General features: G+C 39.8%; 1 protein-coding gene across 7 annotated transcripts in view; it reads left to right on the forward strand.

Moving 5' to 3' along the window:
- agrn (agrin) overlaps window positions 1-18,591 on the forward strand; it is a 279,534-nt gene that overhangs the window by 90,037 nt on the left and 170,906 nt on the right. For 2 of the 7 annotated variants that reach the window (XM_086159719.1, XM_086159721.1), the window contains exon 1: window positions 13,092-15,573. The exons of the other annotated variants lie outside the window; for them this stretch is intronic. In XM_086159719.1, coding sequence (XP_086015845.1) covers window positions 15,408-15,573 — 166 coding nt within the window. In that variant the 5' untranslated portion in view covers window positions 13,092-15,407. Of the gene's footprint in view, window positions 1-13,091; window positions 15,574-18,591 lie in introns of those variants that run through there. 7 annotated transcript variants of the gene reach the window in all.

Here is an 18,591-nt window from a genome sequence, read left to right on the forward strand (position 1 = left end):
AGGACATGATAAATTAAATTACTACTTCTTTGAATTTGACAAAACATTACCATTATATTACCTCTCTCTCTCTCTCTCTCTCTCTCTCTCTCTCTCTCTCTCTCTCTCTCTCTCTCTCTCTCTCTCTCTCTCTCTCTCTCTCTCTCTCTCTCTCTCTCTCTCTCTCTCTCTCTCTCTCTCTCTCTCTCTCTCTCTATATATATATAGATTATATGCATACCGGTAATTCAAGGTAATGTTTTGTCATTTTCTTTCATATTTCACCACTGGGAAAAGTCGGAAAAGCATAAAAATCAGCAGTGTATCAAATACTTGTTTTCCCCACTGTAGATTATATTATATTTTATATATATAAAACATAACTTATAGAACGATTACGAAGTGCTGCACTCAGTTTCTTAATCCGTCAAATTGGAAAAAAAAAAAGGAGCTGTTTATTCTCTTACATTTGGGGCTCTCACTTGGCAATGACTGTACCTTTCCTGCTTAATAGTCCTATGAATATGGGTTCATTGTGAATATCTCAATTCATAGTATTTAAAATGTTCTGCATGTAGGATTAGAAGTAGCATTCGGGGATCTTTTTTGACGATTGGGAAAAGTACGTTCGCTCTGCTTAACATCATTTTCACTCATTTCATCATACCAAATTGGCAAATAATTAACTGTAGATTTGAAGTTTATCTGGCGGAAACTTGCCTGGATCTGCATAGCTCCCCACTTGTTTGGTTTAATGTGCAATCATGCCTGTGTGAAACAGTGTTGTGGCCTGGTGGTGCTCTTCTTTTTGGAATGATGGCAAATATCTCATGACAGCAAACCAGACAAACGATTGAGCGCCTGCTTCATTTGTTACTGTGGTGAGGTGAGACATACGATATGGCCTCAGGTCTTTTGGGAGACACTAGCCCCTGCAAGACTCAGATGGGCTAGATGGCAGTGATCTGGATTTGATCAAAAGGTTTAGGCGAGAGGCGTTCAATAGAAACCTGAGAGGAGGACTGAGACTGAGGTGAAAGTGATGAAAAATGAGAAAGAAAGACATGATCGGTGAAAGCCTTTCTATTTTTCTCCTGCTCTGGATGCAAGAAGTGTTGTGTCCTGACATACCAGTGTAGAAATGTCAGTATGTTATCATCCACTAAATGTAGTGGCATGCGGAGAAATGAATGGGAGAGGCAAAACTGACAGAATGCAAATGGTTTGCAGTTGTTGGAATAGAAATGAAATGAAAGGCAGATGAGTTGTTTCTGCTCACCGCATAAAAATACAGTCACAAAAGTGACCCACATTGTCTTAAAGCACTCCAGCAATTTACCAGGTGTGAAGCGTCGCCTCATTTCTCTCAATCCTCCTTTCCTGACTGTCTTTCTTTCTTTCTTTCTTTCTTTCTTTCTTTCTTTCTTTCTTTCTTTCTTTAACTTTCAAGCTCTTCCCTCTTTTACAGTCTCTCTCCTCATCTTCTTGTCAGCAAAGCGGGGTTAGAAATGAAATCACACAAATCACCATTTTTCAAACCACAGCATGGTGTTTTCTCCATACACCATGTTACCCTAGCAACAGAGCAATAATTCCTCCTCCTGCTGTCTCTTGCAGAGATCATGTTGCATGAATTTGGCATGACTTGCGAGTCTTTGTATATTATGCTCTATGTACCTGTGCTCACTCACTGATGTAACCGTTTTGGGTTTTGGATGTTTTGTTTTGTGTGATTGACTGTGTGAGAAGTCGCCACCCTACACACACAGTTTCTGCTGAAAAGCAAATTCTTTTTATAACACCTGCTTGTCTTACCTCACAAAATAAACACTTAGCAAGTTTCTTTTTTCCTTTCTGGGAGGCATCCCATTTATTTAGCCAGAGGAGTTGGTGAGCATTACTCTTCCCAAGAATGAGAGTCATCTTGTTTTGACCCTGTGTCCAGACCTCGCTGTTATTCTCACAGATTAATATGCACCTCAGGATGCTGCAGGTGCCGTCGGATTTTAAATGTCTCTTTCAGTCCAGGGGCATGTTTTTTTTTTACTACCGTTGTTCTTCTTCATTTACCTCGTTTATCAGTTTGTTACCCAGATGAATAATGGATGAAGTGGCGTATTGCCGTGGCAACACGCCAAGCTTATCATTGCCATGCTTTTGCTTGCAAAAAAACTAGGTCCACTTACTTCCCTCCCCCAGCTCCACCCCTGCCACTTCTGGATGACAGACGAGTTGATACATTGGTGCACACTTCCCCCAATACGATTGAGTGTCGGCCGTTGTGCTCAAGATGAAGAGGGAAGTCCAAGGGACACGCAGGCATGCAGAAATCCATTAACATGCTGTACCTATATAAAGTTTTTTTTTAGCACCTAAAAAAAAAAAACATATTTTCACCTCTTGATTCACACTACATTGTTTTTGGTTTTGTGCCCCCTCTGACAGGATTTTTTTTCTCACAACTAGTAATTCTGGGATCACTTTACACAGATGTCACATTCCAAGATCCACTCATCCATCCATCACACCTTTGTTTTTCCATTCCTGCTAGCTGAAATTTCAAGGGCACACTTAGGCCTATTGCTCGCTTGGTGTATTTTATGATGGTAAGGAGAATGGTAGTTAAGCAAAGAGGATGCCATAGGTTTTGCCATCAGTTTCACGTCGTCCTAAATTGAATGATATCAGGATATACATCATAAATGGGAATTTTTAATTCACTTCAGTCAAAATCGGCAAGAATGGGTGTCAAAGAAAGAAGTGGTCAGAGAAGAGGACTTTGTTAGGAACTGAGAGTGCTGCATTTAATAGAAAAAGGAAAAAATAATTGAGAGAATAGGCTCCTAAAAATGCACCCGAAAAAATAAAGACCATTTGTCTGCCCATGTCAGATTACTTCAGAAATTAAACATTTTAATCTTACTTTACAAAATTAAATTCCCATCCCTGGATGCATCATCGGATTCATTGTCCCTCTTACTTATGTTGATACAGGTTAATAGCAAACAAATGTGTTTCAAGATTAAGATTTTGAAGGATGGATAGATCCCAAGAGTAGGATGCAATAAATTGTTACCGTCAAGGACACCCATGTTTGGTTAATTGCATTCTGGGTGGTCATAGGGGAGGTTGTGAAAAATCAGTAAATCCTTAATTATTGATATGTTTATACTTACCAATAGGTTAGGGCCTTAATATTCATGACATTCTATGTAATTCAAGCTATTTTATTCATAATTTTAAGTATAGGTACACATTTTCCTTTAGTATCTGTATTTCATTTCATCTGTATATGTAAATGTTTGGATGGAAGCTTTTGGCAGAACATGAAACGCAGCTGTAGCACCAGGAAATGTGAGGCCATGCTTGATAATGTGCCCAATGGTCCAAGGGAGACCAGCAAAATACAAAAAAGAATGCACCGAGGAAATTGTTTCTTCTATAGTTTTAGTTAGAAAAACATCACTCTGTCCTCAAACGGTCTGGAATATGATCATGTTTTCATCAAGTTTTAACCATCACTATGAGATCTTCCAACTGCTCCTGTCTCAACCTAAGACAAGGCCACAGGTGCTGCAATTTCATACTGTGCCCTCAGGCAGAATTGGAGGATATTAATGTCTGTCACATACTGTATACTTAGCTGGTTTGGTAATTTTGTTTTCAATGGGTGGACTACTATGATACGTCATCACTTGTGTGATGTTTTTCTTGTTTGGTTGTCTGAAAAAATAGGTTTTGATAAAGTGTTCTTATCTAATAATATAGATTAGGGCATCAAGTCAGATTTGTCCGACCAAAGTCTCCTGGTGTAATGAAGCCAATCGCAGAATGTTGTTTAAATCAGAAGCGTGGAGCCCAGCAAAAGAGCAAAAAACAATCCTGCCTGGTGTGAACAGCCAAGCTGCTGTTTGTGACAATATCTTGTCATTTTAGCAATTCGTTGTTCTTTGTGTTCTGCAGTTCCATGAGTTAAGCAGTGATTGGAGTGCTTTTGGTGAAATTAACCCCATCACCTCGACTGAAATACAGAAAATATTAATTTTCTATTTTAGCGCCCTTGATAAAGAAAGTTCTTGGATCATCCACCCCACATACTGTAATTATATTCTGTCAAGCATTTTTTGTGGAACTGCTGTAAGAAAAAAATAATGTCCTGACTCACCCACTTCCACTTAATCAGCAGCATTCGATAGAAACTCAAGGAAATTAAAAGTCATTTAATGTTCAGATACTTTCCCTGATATAAATTTCCTCTACCTACCCTGTCTCTTCAGCTGGAAATGCTGCAAGTGCTTTATTCTTTTTTATAATTGCACGCCAATTATTTACACAATCATCTATGCCTCAGGAGTATTAATTAGATTTGTCATAAAATATACATTCATCTGATGAAATGAATGTGTGTAACCTACTTTCTTGCATGGACCACAAATTCAAAAAAATAATTGCAGGTGCTCAAGATGCCTAATAATTTAGATATGCAGAATTATTTTGGGGGACCATACTCAATTAAATCTTCCCCTGTTCCCAAAACCATAGTTTTGTAAGCCACTGATCATATGATAAAGGCTTTTGAAAAGGTTTACATTAATTTATGTGCATGTAATAGATGTTCCTTTGATAAGACAATTCTATTTTTCAAGAGACTTTATAACAAAAGCATATTTCACTATGAAATTTAGTGGGAAAAATAAAAACCCTTTACCTTACTTCAATTTATGTTCTGAATAATACATAAAAAAGAAAAAAACAACATAAAAATCATTTGAATTACTGTAGAGTTTCTATACTCTTGTCGTTGTTCCAGTAGATTTCTGGGTAGCCCATTAATTCTAATCCTACAGTACCTCTTGGCATTCGAAGAAAGACTTGCGTGTGTCTATCTTTATATTTTAGTCTGTCCTATGTGTGAATGCCAAGTCAATGAACAGCCTCCTGCAAATGTAGCTCTGAGTGTTCTTTGTGGCTGGAGCCGCAGCACATATTCATAGCTGACAGTCTTGTTGAAGGGCTTTTTGTTGCCTGTCAGCTTCCCGAGGATTCTGACCAAGATTCTTTACTGGTTAATCTCTGCTCTCTGTGACCTGTGGTATCTCTCTTTGGAGTTTCTGTTCTCTGTTGATTCCTGAATAAGGCAAAAATTAATTCAGGTTGCTTGAACACCTGAACATATTAAGACAGCACAATCATGGTCTGATTGACAGTGTTTCAGATTTTAGTTTGGCTCTGCTTTGTCATCAAGAGTCAAACCTTTATATTTGACACTGCAAAGTCATAGACTGCAGCATAAGTCGGTATTTCCATCTTAGTGTTAAGGAACAATAACCTGTTGACTCACTTTATGGTCCAGTGCATACCTTCAGTCGCAAACTAAGGCTGCGCACAAGGAGAGGGAGATCACTGAGGATATAAATAGTGTTTTGTGTTTCATTTCATGGGTGACAAGATCCTAGGAGTATGTCCATTTTTATGGTGTCCAACCTCTGGTACAGACAATTCTGCTTTGAGTTTAGTTGCATCTTTTTAATGCTACAGAGACTCACGGTCCCCGCGAGGAACAGAATGGTATTACAACTGAGGACAAGGTGTTGGAAGCTTGTTGAAAATCCCCTTTTCCCTTTCAGATTCCAATTTTAAAGGGTAGTTTCAGTCTGAAAACTGTTCAAACCATTCTGACATTCTGATCTGATCAGTCTCACTCTTTAAATGAATTAGGCGTAACTGTTCTTATTGAATTTTGTTTTCATTATTTTATCAATTAATTGAACAAACATTCATCATTAATTAAAACGTTTAACGCGGATACATATTTTAAATTAAATGGTTTGCTACATTGACTTATGGGGCAGTTTTCTTTTTTCTTTTGCATACACACATAATTTAGCAGTCTTATTTCAATCATGATTTCTAATGTGAATTTTACCTTTTCATCACGTATTTATGCTTTATTGGTTTTCACCTTTTCAAAATAAAAACTTTCCATACATGCTGTCGTTTCTGTAACAGTTGCTGGTCATTCATATTCCTGTATGTGATTGCCTCCTGAAAACTCTTATTTCGTCATTGTAGCGTCATGTTTGCATTTGGCTTCTGCTTCTAGCATACAGCCTATCTTACTGCACTCCTATCAAAAGGAACTGGGATCATTTACTAGTAGATAAAATGAGAATGGAACAGAAGCTGTCCTGTTCAAACGAATAACTTCAGCACATGCTGTCTGATTAGGCATATAAATTATTTATATCCCTTTCATTTATAGGCTGCATCTCAACAAGGGGTATTGCTCACCAATTAATATTCGCTCACGTGACAGAAAACCGTGACCGGGCTGAGAGAAAACTATGAGGAAGAAATGAAAAACATTGTGGTGTTTTCAGCACCGTAAATGCAAATGAAAGGGTTCCACTGTGTGTTATAGCTTGTCACTGTCAGCTTTGAAAGGTAGAGAAATCCAATCAGGTAATCTGCTTATGTTTAGTATATGCTGTGTATGTCGCAGCTATAGTGCAGTATATGTGATGATCTGGCATGCCATGGGTGGAAGAAATGAAGGCCACAGTCAATGTATGCCTTTAAGTAAGCAGGATTATTTGGTGTCTAACACCATGAATTTGTTGTAAAGAGCAATATCAGGCTTTAAATGGAGCTGTAATCTAAAATTGAATATTTTAACTTCAACTCATTCTGCAAAGTGTTCTTATCAAGACACATCATTCATTAACAACAGAAACCTTTTGTTTGCATGAAGTGAAGTTATTATTACTTATTTCAAGGAAGCAGCATATCCCTTGGTACCAAGATTGTTAGCTTTTAAAATGGCATTCTCCCGAATTGCTGTATCTTTTAACATGAATGTTAACTCCCTGCATACTTAAAAAAAGGTCTTCCTCTCAGTCCTCCATACTCTGTTAGTTGCCCTCTGCAAACTCAACAGAAGGCAAAAATCATGTGAAAATCTTTTCTTTTACAAAATTCAAATCTACCCACCATCATGTTAATTCATGTAGCAGCATCAACACTGACCAATATTTTCTCCTATTTCATTACTTCGTAGTGTTACTTAACAAGGCTTACCAAGAATGAAAGCCAGTTTTCCATGTTTGACAGGTTTTGGACAGTGCTCCTCAATTATATTCAGCCATTAATCATAAATGCCGCCTCAGTTTAGGTAAAAAGGCTTTTGGGAATCAGCCATATTGAAAGGACGGCTTCCAATCTAAAATGAGTGGTCATCACAAGTTTCTTGCTCCCCCCTCTGCATGCGTGTGACTTGGCTGGTTCCCTGTGACAGATGGGTGATTTGGCTAGAGACTGACATCTGCATCAACCCTCAGTTCTTGCAGCCTTGCCCTTCCTGTGTACATTCTGCAAGAGCCAGCCACTCCTCAGGTGCTGCTCCTACTCGCTGACACAATTGTCTCCGTATGCCATCACACAGAAAAATGTCACTCTCTGCTAATTCTACATGCAACAGCCAGAGCCCCCCCATGGGAGTATTTTCCCACATGGGTATTAAGGGAAAAATGTTGGTACTGAGGACCTGCATAAACAAGGCATATTAAATTGTCTAATCATTATTGTCGTGGATGTTGATGTTAAAATTGAAGGTGGTTAATAAATCATTGCTTCATGAATGGAATTCCTTATTTTGAAGACTTGTAGAAGAGAAAAGAGGGGTCAGTGGGCAAGAGCCCTCAGGCTAGAACTGCTATTCACTCACTCCAGATGAACCCAGAGGCAGGGAATATCCTCCTCGCCCTATGGGAGGGAACTCCATTTACAGCAGTAGACAGGTCCTGCATCAAACTCGGAGCCGAGAGCCGACTGGAAGCGGGCTGAAAAATCAGGTCATGGCAGTCTGGGATGGAGAAGAAAGGAGAAGCTAAAATGTTGAGTATTGACAGATGGAACATAGTGAGTTGAGATTACCCTGTGGACAGTTTAACAGCATCTACTGCAGCGCTGGAGAATATCAAGCTTATATTCAGAACCAGACAGCCATAGTTTAAGATGAACTGATTGCTTTTCATCGTAGAGCCCCTTTGTTAGTTTGTCAATGCAATCAGACGATATTGGCTTTTTAATGACAGTAGTAGAAGAATATTTGCTGGCCACGGTGGGCATTTATGAATCTTAAAAATCAATTTTTTATCTTAAAATGAATCAGCTCTTTACATTTTATTCCCAGCACCCACCGAACCATGTTTTTTTTTATTTTGCTTGTGATGTTAGGTGACATTGCCCACATGACAAAACATTTTCAATTTCAGTCAGAAAACTGTGTAATGGCTTAAGTAACATCTTACCACTAACTTCTGCTATCTCCTTAAATGTGAGATACATTTTTAGTTTATTTATCTGTTTGATTATTTCTTTTCTTTAGAAAAATGTCATTGACAGCACATGAAAAGCTCAGTTATTGGTTGGGCTAAGCTGGAAATTTTCGTGCTTAGCTGTGGGTAGCGTTGCAGTGTCGTGTAGTATTCAGTTTGGCACCAGACTCTCTGCAATGTGTCAAAATGTGAGTCAGACTGTGTGGGAATTCACATGCACATCGGTGTTGATCCACTTAGTCAAAAACAGATACGGAGACAGACTCTTGTTTGTTTTTTTAAAATACAATAAATGTTTTCAAACATACAATGTTTAAAATATAGTTATAGCTTAGAGAAGCAAACAGTTACTATGTGACACAATTTAATTGTGGAAATATCCAGAGCGGCACATCTTCGCAAGCTTTAATGAATCTTATCTGAAAAAAATAAAATAAAGGCAGCTTCATATTCTGACTTGAAATTGATCAATCGTGGGGTTTTAGGTGGCTGAAGCAAGTGTAACAAATTTTAATATTCTCTTCTCTGTATGAATGAATCACTCAATTCATTTTTCTTGCCTCCCTGTTCAACTGAGGTTAATGCAGTTAGACATGCACGAGTACAAGAGGCCCCGGCCTCCTCATTGCCAGATGAGCACTGGGTTCTTTGAAAGCCTGACGTCTAGGAAGTCTGAGAATCTGTTGGAAAAGGTTGACTTATGATGATTGGAGCAAGACAATTGGCTCACCTGCTTGTATCTCACTGACGTGAGGAGTCTAAGCTTCCATATGCAAACGTGGCTGCACGGCTCAATTGCAGGTGAAGAATTCGACACGGCCGTCAGATGTTGACTTAATATTTCTGAAAGATGGGTTTTTACGTTTGAGTGCAGAGATCAGTAGAATTCAATATTTTCAAAAGGTGTCACACAAGTTTCAGGAAGTCCAAACAATCACGACAAGGAATCAGTCAGCATTACTTGCTGTCAGTGTAATACCATTGGCTTATATATTACCTTTTGCTGAATAAATACACATTCACTAAAATAAACCACAAAATGACAAGTAAATTATTAGAAAAGTTGAGCATGTCAGTAGTTGGGCTTTAGGATGCGCAATTACAACATTTCTAAATTGTAAGCCTCTTAACATCACTAAAACCACTATTTCCGACGTACTGCCATGAGTGAAGACAGCTGATTAGTTTTTAATCGATACCGCTTGGATAAATGCACAACATCTGGTGTGTAATTCATCTGTTTACCAGCTGACATTTGTAAAGACTATAATGTTCAAAGCTGTTTGTTTGACGTTAATGTTATAACACTATTTACAGTCTCGGGAGGTGGTGATTGTGTCCATCCAGACTGACAACTATATACAGTGTGAATTTGGGTATATTATCGATACCTCTTATCCTGCAGTCAGGTTCATTGAGGGACTGGAGCCTGCACCATAGACCCATCACAAACAGCTTTTGGACCAATCTGTCCAAAATCTGTTGTTTCTTAGTCATCTTTACCGCCTCTGACGAGTTACCCTCTGAATCGGCTTCAAGTAAAATGTTTTAATACTAATTTGATGTTTACTGCTTTTGTTCCTGCCTGCAGTACAGACAGATTTTGTTGATGTTGACTCAGTGTCCTTTGCTAAAGGGAACACAAGAGTTTTTCCTAACAGCACACTGCACTGTTGATTACATGTACAGTTACAAATTATATACATATACATACATATATATATATATACACATATATGTATGTATGTATATGTGTGTATGTATATATATATATGTGTGTACTTTATATATATATATATATAATTGCTTCAATTTCCTCCAAACATAAATCTTAAGAAATGTGGTCTTAAGTTAAGGAAAGCTGTACAGTTCTTTTAAACAAATGCACAATATCCCAATATTTTGCTTAACATTGTTTTAATACATGCCTGCCAAACTTGTAGTGTTTATATTGAATTTATCATATAATATATATTATGTACAGAATGAACTTTGTGGTGATCGTCAGGTGCAATGTTTGCAACAGTTTTATGACAGTATTGGTCATTCTCTCTGCTTTACTTTTCCATTTTGAAGCAAAATAAGGAATTTATTTTTCACGGTAATCAGATGTTTTTCACATCTTTATTTTGGGATGCAATTTCTCGATGAAAATGATAACCAGTTTATGCAAGCCAAATTTGTCCTTGGTCTGCGATTTGATGACTCATATCAAATTTGCAGCTGGAGGAGGTAACAAATTTGAACATATGTGACTAAATATCAATATCATAGCAATAGCATACTGTAGGGTCTTTGTTGATTACCACTATTATCGACAAATCATAGGTTTGACTTCTAAAAATCAAGTTTTGCCAAGTAATTTCAACAATTATATTCTTGGGGCGTACGGTATAGTTACAGAACAAAAAATATGCAGCATGTGGTCTGACTCTTGAGCCTGTGGCAGTGCAGCTTCTGGTAAAGATGATGCAAAGAGACTGAAAATGTCTTATTTTCAAGTCTCTCTCTTACGTGGGAATCCTTCTGGCCTTTTTAAGAGGAGAAATTATCATTCAGCACAGCTACATGTTTTCTCTTAGATCAATTAGATTAGCACCGACCAACCACAAGGATGTTCTCTGAGTTGCTCATATACACACACACACACGCACACACACACACACACACACACACCCATGCACACACACTAACACATGATTGAAGTGTCATTAAGAAATCTGTTATAGAACTGGACAACATTTCCCAGCCTAAGCATTAAGAAAAGTATGCATGTGCGCTTACACAGACTTCAGCCAGATCAATGAAGAAGAAAGCAGGTTCTTTGGCTTCTAAATGGAAATTGTCATTTCAAAGACTTCTTGAGAAAGACGTTAACCTTGTGCAATACTTTTGGCATTAAAAATTGATCAAAGCAGCAACGCTTTGATGTCAACGGAAGATTTCATTCGGTCGCAGCAGCAGAGCAGCGTCCACCCGGCTCCCTCCCGCCCTCTGCTGGCTTGATTGAGCATTTTAAAAAGGCGATGTGACACCGATGTGTCCTGCACTCCATTGAATTGAAATTGTTTTAACCCCTTTTATGTGACATTCAAAAGTTCAGACTTTGGTAAAGAGAGTTATGTAGCTAAAAGTGAAGGAGGGAACAAAGTGAGACAGTTGCTGTTTCTTTTCAATCTGAGCAGTCCATCAATCAGGTATTGTTATGCAATGAGAACTCGGATGTAGATTGCCTGGAGTGGAGTGAGTGAAAACAGAGGGTGGTCGCACCTCCGTATGGGTGGTTCCACAGTGGATGAAGCCATGAATTGACAGCAGGAGGTCTGAAAACCTGGGACCCCTTATTTTAGTGTCCCCACAGAGCAAACATAAGTCTGGGAATGAGCACTCAGCCCAAAGAGATAAAATACTTTGAGGTAGAAGCAAGATAAAGATCACCTACCTGTGGCCTTGTGGGTATGTGTGTTTGACACGAAAGAGCACTCACACACACACACACACACACACACACACACACACACACACACACACACACACACACACACACACACACACACACACACACACACACACGCAGAGAGAGAGAGAGAGAGAGAGAGAGAGAGACTCCAAGTTGTGTGAGCCAAAGTGAAAGCAGACAAAAAGAAGGAAGGAGCCATTTTGACATCTATGTACTAGTTTCTGTGAGACAGGGAAGGCAATTGTGTGGGCACTCATGCAATTCCTCAGTGGATGCAGACAACGTGTGCTTCATTGTTGGTGTGAATGTGTGCACACGCCTTGGTTTACAGCTCAGAGAAGTGGGGGATGAACAGCAGAGATGAAGATGGAGGCAGAGATGGAGACAGATAGAGAGTGAAAAACATAAATAATTGATGATAGATACCGCCTTGCATCTGCCGCCTGCTGTCGTTCAGTTTATTCTAAGTAGATTGGGATTCAGTGTCTTGCTAAAGCATAGCATGACCTCATTATCACATGAGAAGAGGAGGAATTAGACTCTTTAAAAAAGGGCAAAAATGACATGTTACCAAGTCAGTGCAAATGCATCCACTCAGATCAATTACCAAATCAGGAAAAAACGTATATAAAATATATATTTCTATTTCATAAAAATGTTCTCAACATGGAAAAGGAACAACACATTCTTAGTTGGCAGAAAAAAAACAGGCCTGAATAGGATTTTTTTGATTAAGTCAAGTCTGGCTTTTTAGTTTGGAAGAACAGCTTATCAGTAGTATTTCCTGCAACGTCTGTAGATATCAGCCAGAAACAACAGTATCGGGCTACTTGGAGAGACTCCATCTGTGATTGACTTTAATATGTTTAAGTTTTTTATTCTCTCCCTCCCTCAACAGGCCTTTTCTCTCTCAGTTCACCTCATTAAATCTTGGTGGAATTTCTCCTGCTCCTATGGAAGAGACTTTCTTTTGATTAGGCTATAAACAAATGGAGGAGTTGGTTGACATCTCCCAAGACTGTGGCCCTCTTTTGTTTTGCTGCTACACTGTTGCTGCCCCCCTCCCCTCACTGATGGGACTCAAACGCTATTCCCCAGAGCTTTTCTTCTCTCTCATTTTCTTTTTCTCCCCCAATCCCACCGCAAATCTCAACCCCCTCCCCTCCGCCTTTGTTAAGACGGCCCCCATCCAGTCCCCCACCCCCTCTCCCTCTCTCTCTCTCTCTCTCTCTCTCTCTCTCTTTCTCTCTCTCTCTCCATCCCTCGCTCTAATGCACTCTGTCTCTTCCTCCACTCTATGCGCTCATCTGTTCCGCTGGCTGAGGGGTGTGAGAAGAGCGCGCAGGAAGAGAGTGTTTGGGAAACCAGTAAGACACCGCGCTGTTGTTTCCTCATGAAAAAAAAAAAGCCTGATAAGGTGGACTGAAGTGTCAGGAGCTGCTTTGCCAACACTCCTCCTCCCTCTCATTTACTTACCCTCTCTCTGTTCGCGTGTCTGTGCGTTGACTTCTCTCACTGACTCACTCCTCCTTGCTTCAGCTGGCTGAGTGAGTGCGCTGACACTGGGACCACTACCTGCTGCCTGGGGATTAAGCGCGCTATGAATACCCGGAGCCTAATTTGTTGTTTTGGCTGCCAGTGACTGTTAGGATCCTCTCAGAGGAGAAGCCGGAGCGTAAATCCTTGTGGCCGAGACATCGGGAGCACCACTGGGCCAGGACAATCGGATGAAAGAGAGAAAAAAAGGACCGGATGCTTGAGGAAGCATATAAAGAGATGACAAACCATTGAAAGAAAGCAAAGAAAGGACGAGTTGTCTCTTGAATGGAAAAGATAGACAGAGCGAAATCACACGTGCAAGGATCAGGATGCTCGATTCTTTTCTTTTAAGTGTTTGGTCTGGATTCTCTGTCCCGTTGCTGACATGAGTGAAGGAAGTCTTATAAATCCTCCCCTCTGGGTTGCTGATTGATTTTCAGAATTTTTTTTTCTTGTTCTTCGAAGTTTATTCATTCAGCGCGTCTGCGATTCGCTGCTCATTCATCGCAGGTCGAGTAGGATTGTAATTGCTCTCCACAACTTTTCCCCTCTTTCCTTCGATTCTTCAGATGTGGCAGGCACCAAGGACTAATAACAAACCATTTCAGCGATACCCCTGAGCATACAGTCGAGAGGCAGACAGCTTTTTACCAGCCGGCCGGCTATAACAGATACGAGTTGCTCTAGTGACAGTGTCAGGTTTGAACTGATCTTATGTGCTGTGGTTGTATATCGTTCTGCTTTTCACACCAAAGGAACCGGCTTGCCGGATGCAAAGAAGCAGCTGTGTTGAGTTAGAGGAGCAAATCACAGCTCATGAGAGCAGCTAATTCTTTAGGTCCCGGCAGGCAACAGCCTCTGGGAGGCTAAAAAAGATGCTTGGCTGTCACCTCTCCTGGAAATTCTTATGACACATGTTGTTGGTGAGCACCAGACCTTGGCTTGATTTATAAAGGCTTTTGACACGGAGAAGAGGTGAATTGTTTAAGGAGCTGGTATCCTGCGACCCTTGTCACGTCCATCTAATTACCTGTCAGGGTAATTGGAAGGAAAATAGAGGATCTTTCTTTGAGGATTATTGTTGGTCTGTTCTGGAAGATTTACGCGTGGATATGTGACAGCCTAAAACCATCTTGTCGCATGAATCTCTTCCCTGGTCGTAACTCTGGCAAATGCATGCCAAAAACGTGCTAACACACCTTTATATACAAGTCATCACCACGCTCTTAATTTAAAACCAATTATTTTCACACTTTGAAAGACTATTATTTGCCTTTCCTCCGCTTTGGACAGAACAGAATGGAGGATGTGTGGGCAGGTTGGATGCTTTAGGAATCCAATGTCCTTGTCTCTCTGACTGTCCTCATTTCCCAAATGGATGATAATATCTCTATAAAAGTGTTTCCTGGAAACATCTTAAAGCCTGCTACAACTATTTACTGGCAGGGGAGTTTGAAGGAGCTAATGGGTGACTTAATGAGTGATGGTAGTGTTTTTTGTCAAAACAGCTAAAGTTGGTTACTTCGTAATTATAAAAGGTTTACGTTAGTCCAGAGTGCAATTGCTGCTAATGCAAACTTAATATCGAGAAAAGGTGTGGAAAGACCGGAAAGGAAAGACTGCCGAAACATAGGGATGCTCTCCGTCTTCAAATACCATTATGACTTAACAACCTATGACAAAATAGTCAGCTGAAAAGTCTCGGCCATGTTTGAGTTGTACTTTAGTACGATGTAACATAAGTCTGTTATTTTATAGATAGTTGAGAGGCAGCATGATCTTTGAGCCTGCTTCATGGATCATGGATGGGGCATTGCAAGATGTCTTTGGTTAACCGTTCTCAAGTAAACAACATTAAATGAATATTGTCTTTTAGACTGATTTGAGGCCACAAAAAGAGGGAACCAAGTTTCAATACAACAATACATCGGGCTCTAGCCACAGCGCAGAGCTGGAATTATACTTTTTACTTTTTCTGGAGTGCCCAACCCACCGCCATCATTTTTTCCAACGGGTCCTTGGGCACCTCTCGTCGCTCTCCGCGACCCATTGTCTCCTCCACCCTGGAGGGGAGGGGTTCACTGGAGTGGACAATGAGTGGATGCCACTATCCCTCGCCGACACAACCAGAGCGGGACCGCAGGTACCAGCACAAAGTGTCCCTGGTGGTCCGTTACTTCATGATCCCGTGCAACATCTGCCTGATCCTGCTGGCTACATCAACACTGGGCTTTGCGGTTCTCCTGTTCCTCAACAATTGTAGGTTGACTGAGCAGAAACCCGCCACTGTATTTCGTACTCTCCTACTCCATTTTATCCACTCTTTCAATCAATCCTAATCATAAATGTCAACAATTCATCTGTTTGTGCCTACAGGCAATACTTCTGCTGAACAGTAATGTTATTACCATGTTTGTACCGGGTAGTTTTTTCCAATGTCCTTGCTAAAACAAATGCTGGAAAATGGGTTTGTCTTTTTTTTTTTTCCTGATACTGAAAAAGGAACATCAGAACAGATAAGTTAGAGGGTTGTTTTTCGAGTCTCATGCTTCAAAAATGTATCTCTTTTCTAAACCCTTGGCATTTGCTTTCTGCTGGATATAGGGTATTAAACCAACGATTAAATACCCTTAGAGTATAATAAGTGTCCTTTGGCTTCAAATAACCTTAGCTCTTCCCATCATTTTCACCAAGTCAGATATACTGTGCTGTAAATGGCATGGCGTATGGGGGGTAACATCTATGTTTTCTTAACTCCCAGAATACATCAGCCAAATACACTGAAAAACATTGACTCCTGTTTAGTTGAAGCTGTTAAACTGACCACAGGAACAGCATGCAACGGAAAAAATATTTTTTTCCTGGTTTATTCACAGTGCAGTCTAATGCAAGATTTCAAGACAGATTGGCAGCTGTTACACAGAAATGTGTATAAATATATATCTATAACAACTGTGTTGTATCAGAATATATGGGTTAGTAGTGCACATTTATGGGCTGTCCCATAAATGAGAAATAATTATACATATACAGGATCTATACACTCATACTAATTTTGGAAACAAAATTATCAGCTAAAATGTTGTAAAGCTGATAATGTCTGTGAAAAATGTTAAATGTAAACAGTAGCAGAACACTAAATATCCTGTTAAAATTTCACAAAGCTCCTCAGAACACAGGGCTGGCACACAGCTGCAGGCAACAGACAGAACCGGTGTAGCAGATAAAAAGATCTGCTCCGCTTTCCTGATGTCTCCTTGCACGCATGCTTGATATATTTTAAGGCCATTTATGCCTATTTACACATTGGGCATTGTTGTGGAGTCTTTCCTTAAAGATATTTTTTTGAGAGGAAGGGAAACATGAAGGGAATTTGATTCATTTTACCTTCAATTTCATCCTATAATAGCTGAGAGGCTCAGATTAAAACAATGAGTGTTAAGCGTGTAAACCAGAACTTCCATTGCTTTCTTTCACTGTAGCTTAATGGGTCATCCCAACTTTACCCACTCACCTACAGAGATCTAAGGGAACAACTAACACAAGCCTCCTACTGGCTAAGTCACTGAATGCCGGAGCAAAGACAGTGGTTATCTGCAATAGTCATTAATACTAACTGCATGGATAACTGCATGGATTTATTTTTCATCATGAGGGAAACATTTATTCTTTCAATTTCTTCTTTCATTTGGCATCAACAACATGTTTTGATGTTTTTCTCACTGAGAGGGTCCAACTGTTTTAGTTCACCGCATTGACTGAATCATAAACTGGCTGTGAAAATGGTTTATGTGTTATGAACCCAGTCTTTGATTTGCCAGACACATTGTTTACTTAAAAAACTCTTATCAAACCAATAAGAACACAAGTTACAATGAATGATAAAGCGGCAAGCACAAACATCAAAGTAAATATTTCAGCTTGAAATCAAAATTAGGCATTCTTCAAGTCCTGTCCCTGTTTCCACTTCAGGCAGATCAGGTGAAAGGGGAATTTTAAAAGTGCGATGTATTATTTAAACTGAACTAGTGTTACACAATTACTGTATGTCATGATTCAAATGAGCAGCCTCTTATCATTTCCTTGTCGTCATATTTGATTTAAAGGGCAGTGTTGAGTTCTTTGTTAAGGCTTTTAAGCTATGTATTCAACCCTCAGGCTCTGTGGCAACTTCATTTCTAATTTGTTTTTTTTTTTTCAGCTTACCTTTATATTTCTTACCCTTTCTCTGTCATTCTGATTGGTGGTTGCGGGTGCTGTGGAGACGATTGGGCATTTGTAACCTGGTCATGTTACTGAATCAATTGCAGCCAGACAAAATCTATTAGATTTAATAAAAACTGTGTTAAAGCCTCTCAATCCTCACCCCTCGTATGGTTTGGTGGAAAAAAAAGTTGTGAGCTCAAGAAATTGTTGAAGTGAGTGAAGCTTTATAGCGTCAGGAAGAATTCTCACCATTTGGCTACGAGGACAGCTGGATGGGATAGTGTGAACAGCAGTTGTGGCGAAGTGTTTGTGTGTCTTTACATGAAGATAGCAAGACTGTAAGAGGAGTCGTTGAACCCCATCTTTGCAATTTCCGTTGTCACCATTTGGGTAACAGTGCAAACACTGTATTATTCTGTATAACTATACATCAGCAGAACTAAAAGGGTGATATGCACATGCCTAAAGAGGTGATATGCACATGCCTTCCTGTGCACGTGTAAATGTCACCGTCATACGTATATTGATTTGTTGAAGATACGAGTGAATGATTGCTATGTTGTGACATTCACATACGCAGGCTCTCATGTCGGCTTTACCATGTGGAAAAAGAGATGAGAAAGTCTGATATGTTGATGGGAAGACCTTATCTTGTCCTTTCCTTTATAGAATTGCAAAGGCTTTTCTCCCCCTTTTTTTTTTTTTTTGCTTTGCACTGCATCTTGTCTTACCGTGCACCGCCCCTGGCTCGTCGAGTCTTTCTGTTTCTCATCGTGTGACACTTCATCTGCGTCTGTGCCCTTGTGCAGACAAGCTTGTGAGAATCAGCGGGTCCAGTGTGTCCTGTTGTGTATGATGTGTATGCTTACTTACCAAAACCTACATATCTACTGTACATCTTCCTCACACCAATTTCCGGTCCCCTCATTTTTTACGTTTTCTCGAAATCCCCCCCGGATGAAAATCAGTTATCGTCAGGACTGACTGGGAATCAGCTTCAGCAGACACTTCATTATTCACCTCTAGCACCAGCCTTACCACACTGTTCCGCATTCTTATTTTTTTTTTATT

This window comes from Fistularia commersonii, chromosome 14 (assembly GCF_037954325.1).
Source record: "Fistularia commersonii isolate RoL2024-O1a breed Wild chromosome 14, RoL_Fcom_v1.0, whole genome shotgun sequence".
Taxonomy (NCBI): Eukaryota; Metazoa; Chordata; class Actinopteri; order Syngnathiformes; family Fistulariidae; genus Fistularia; species Fistularia commersonii.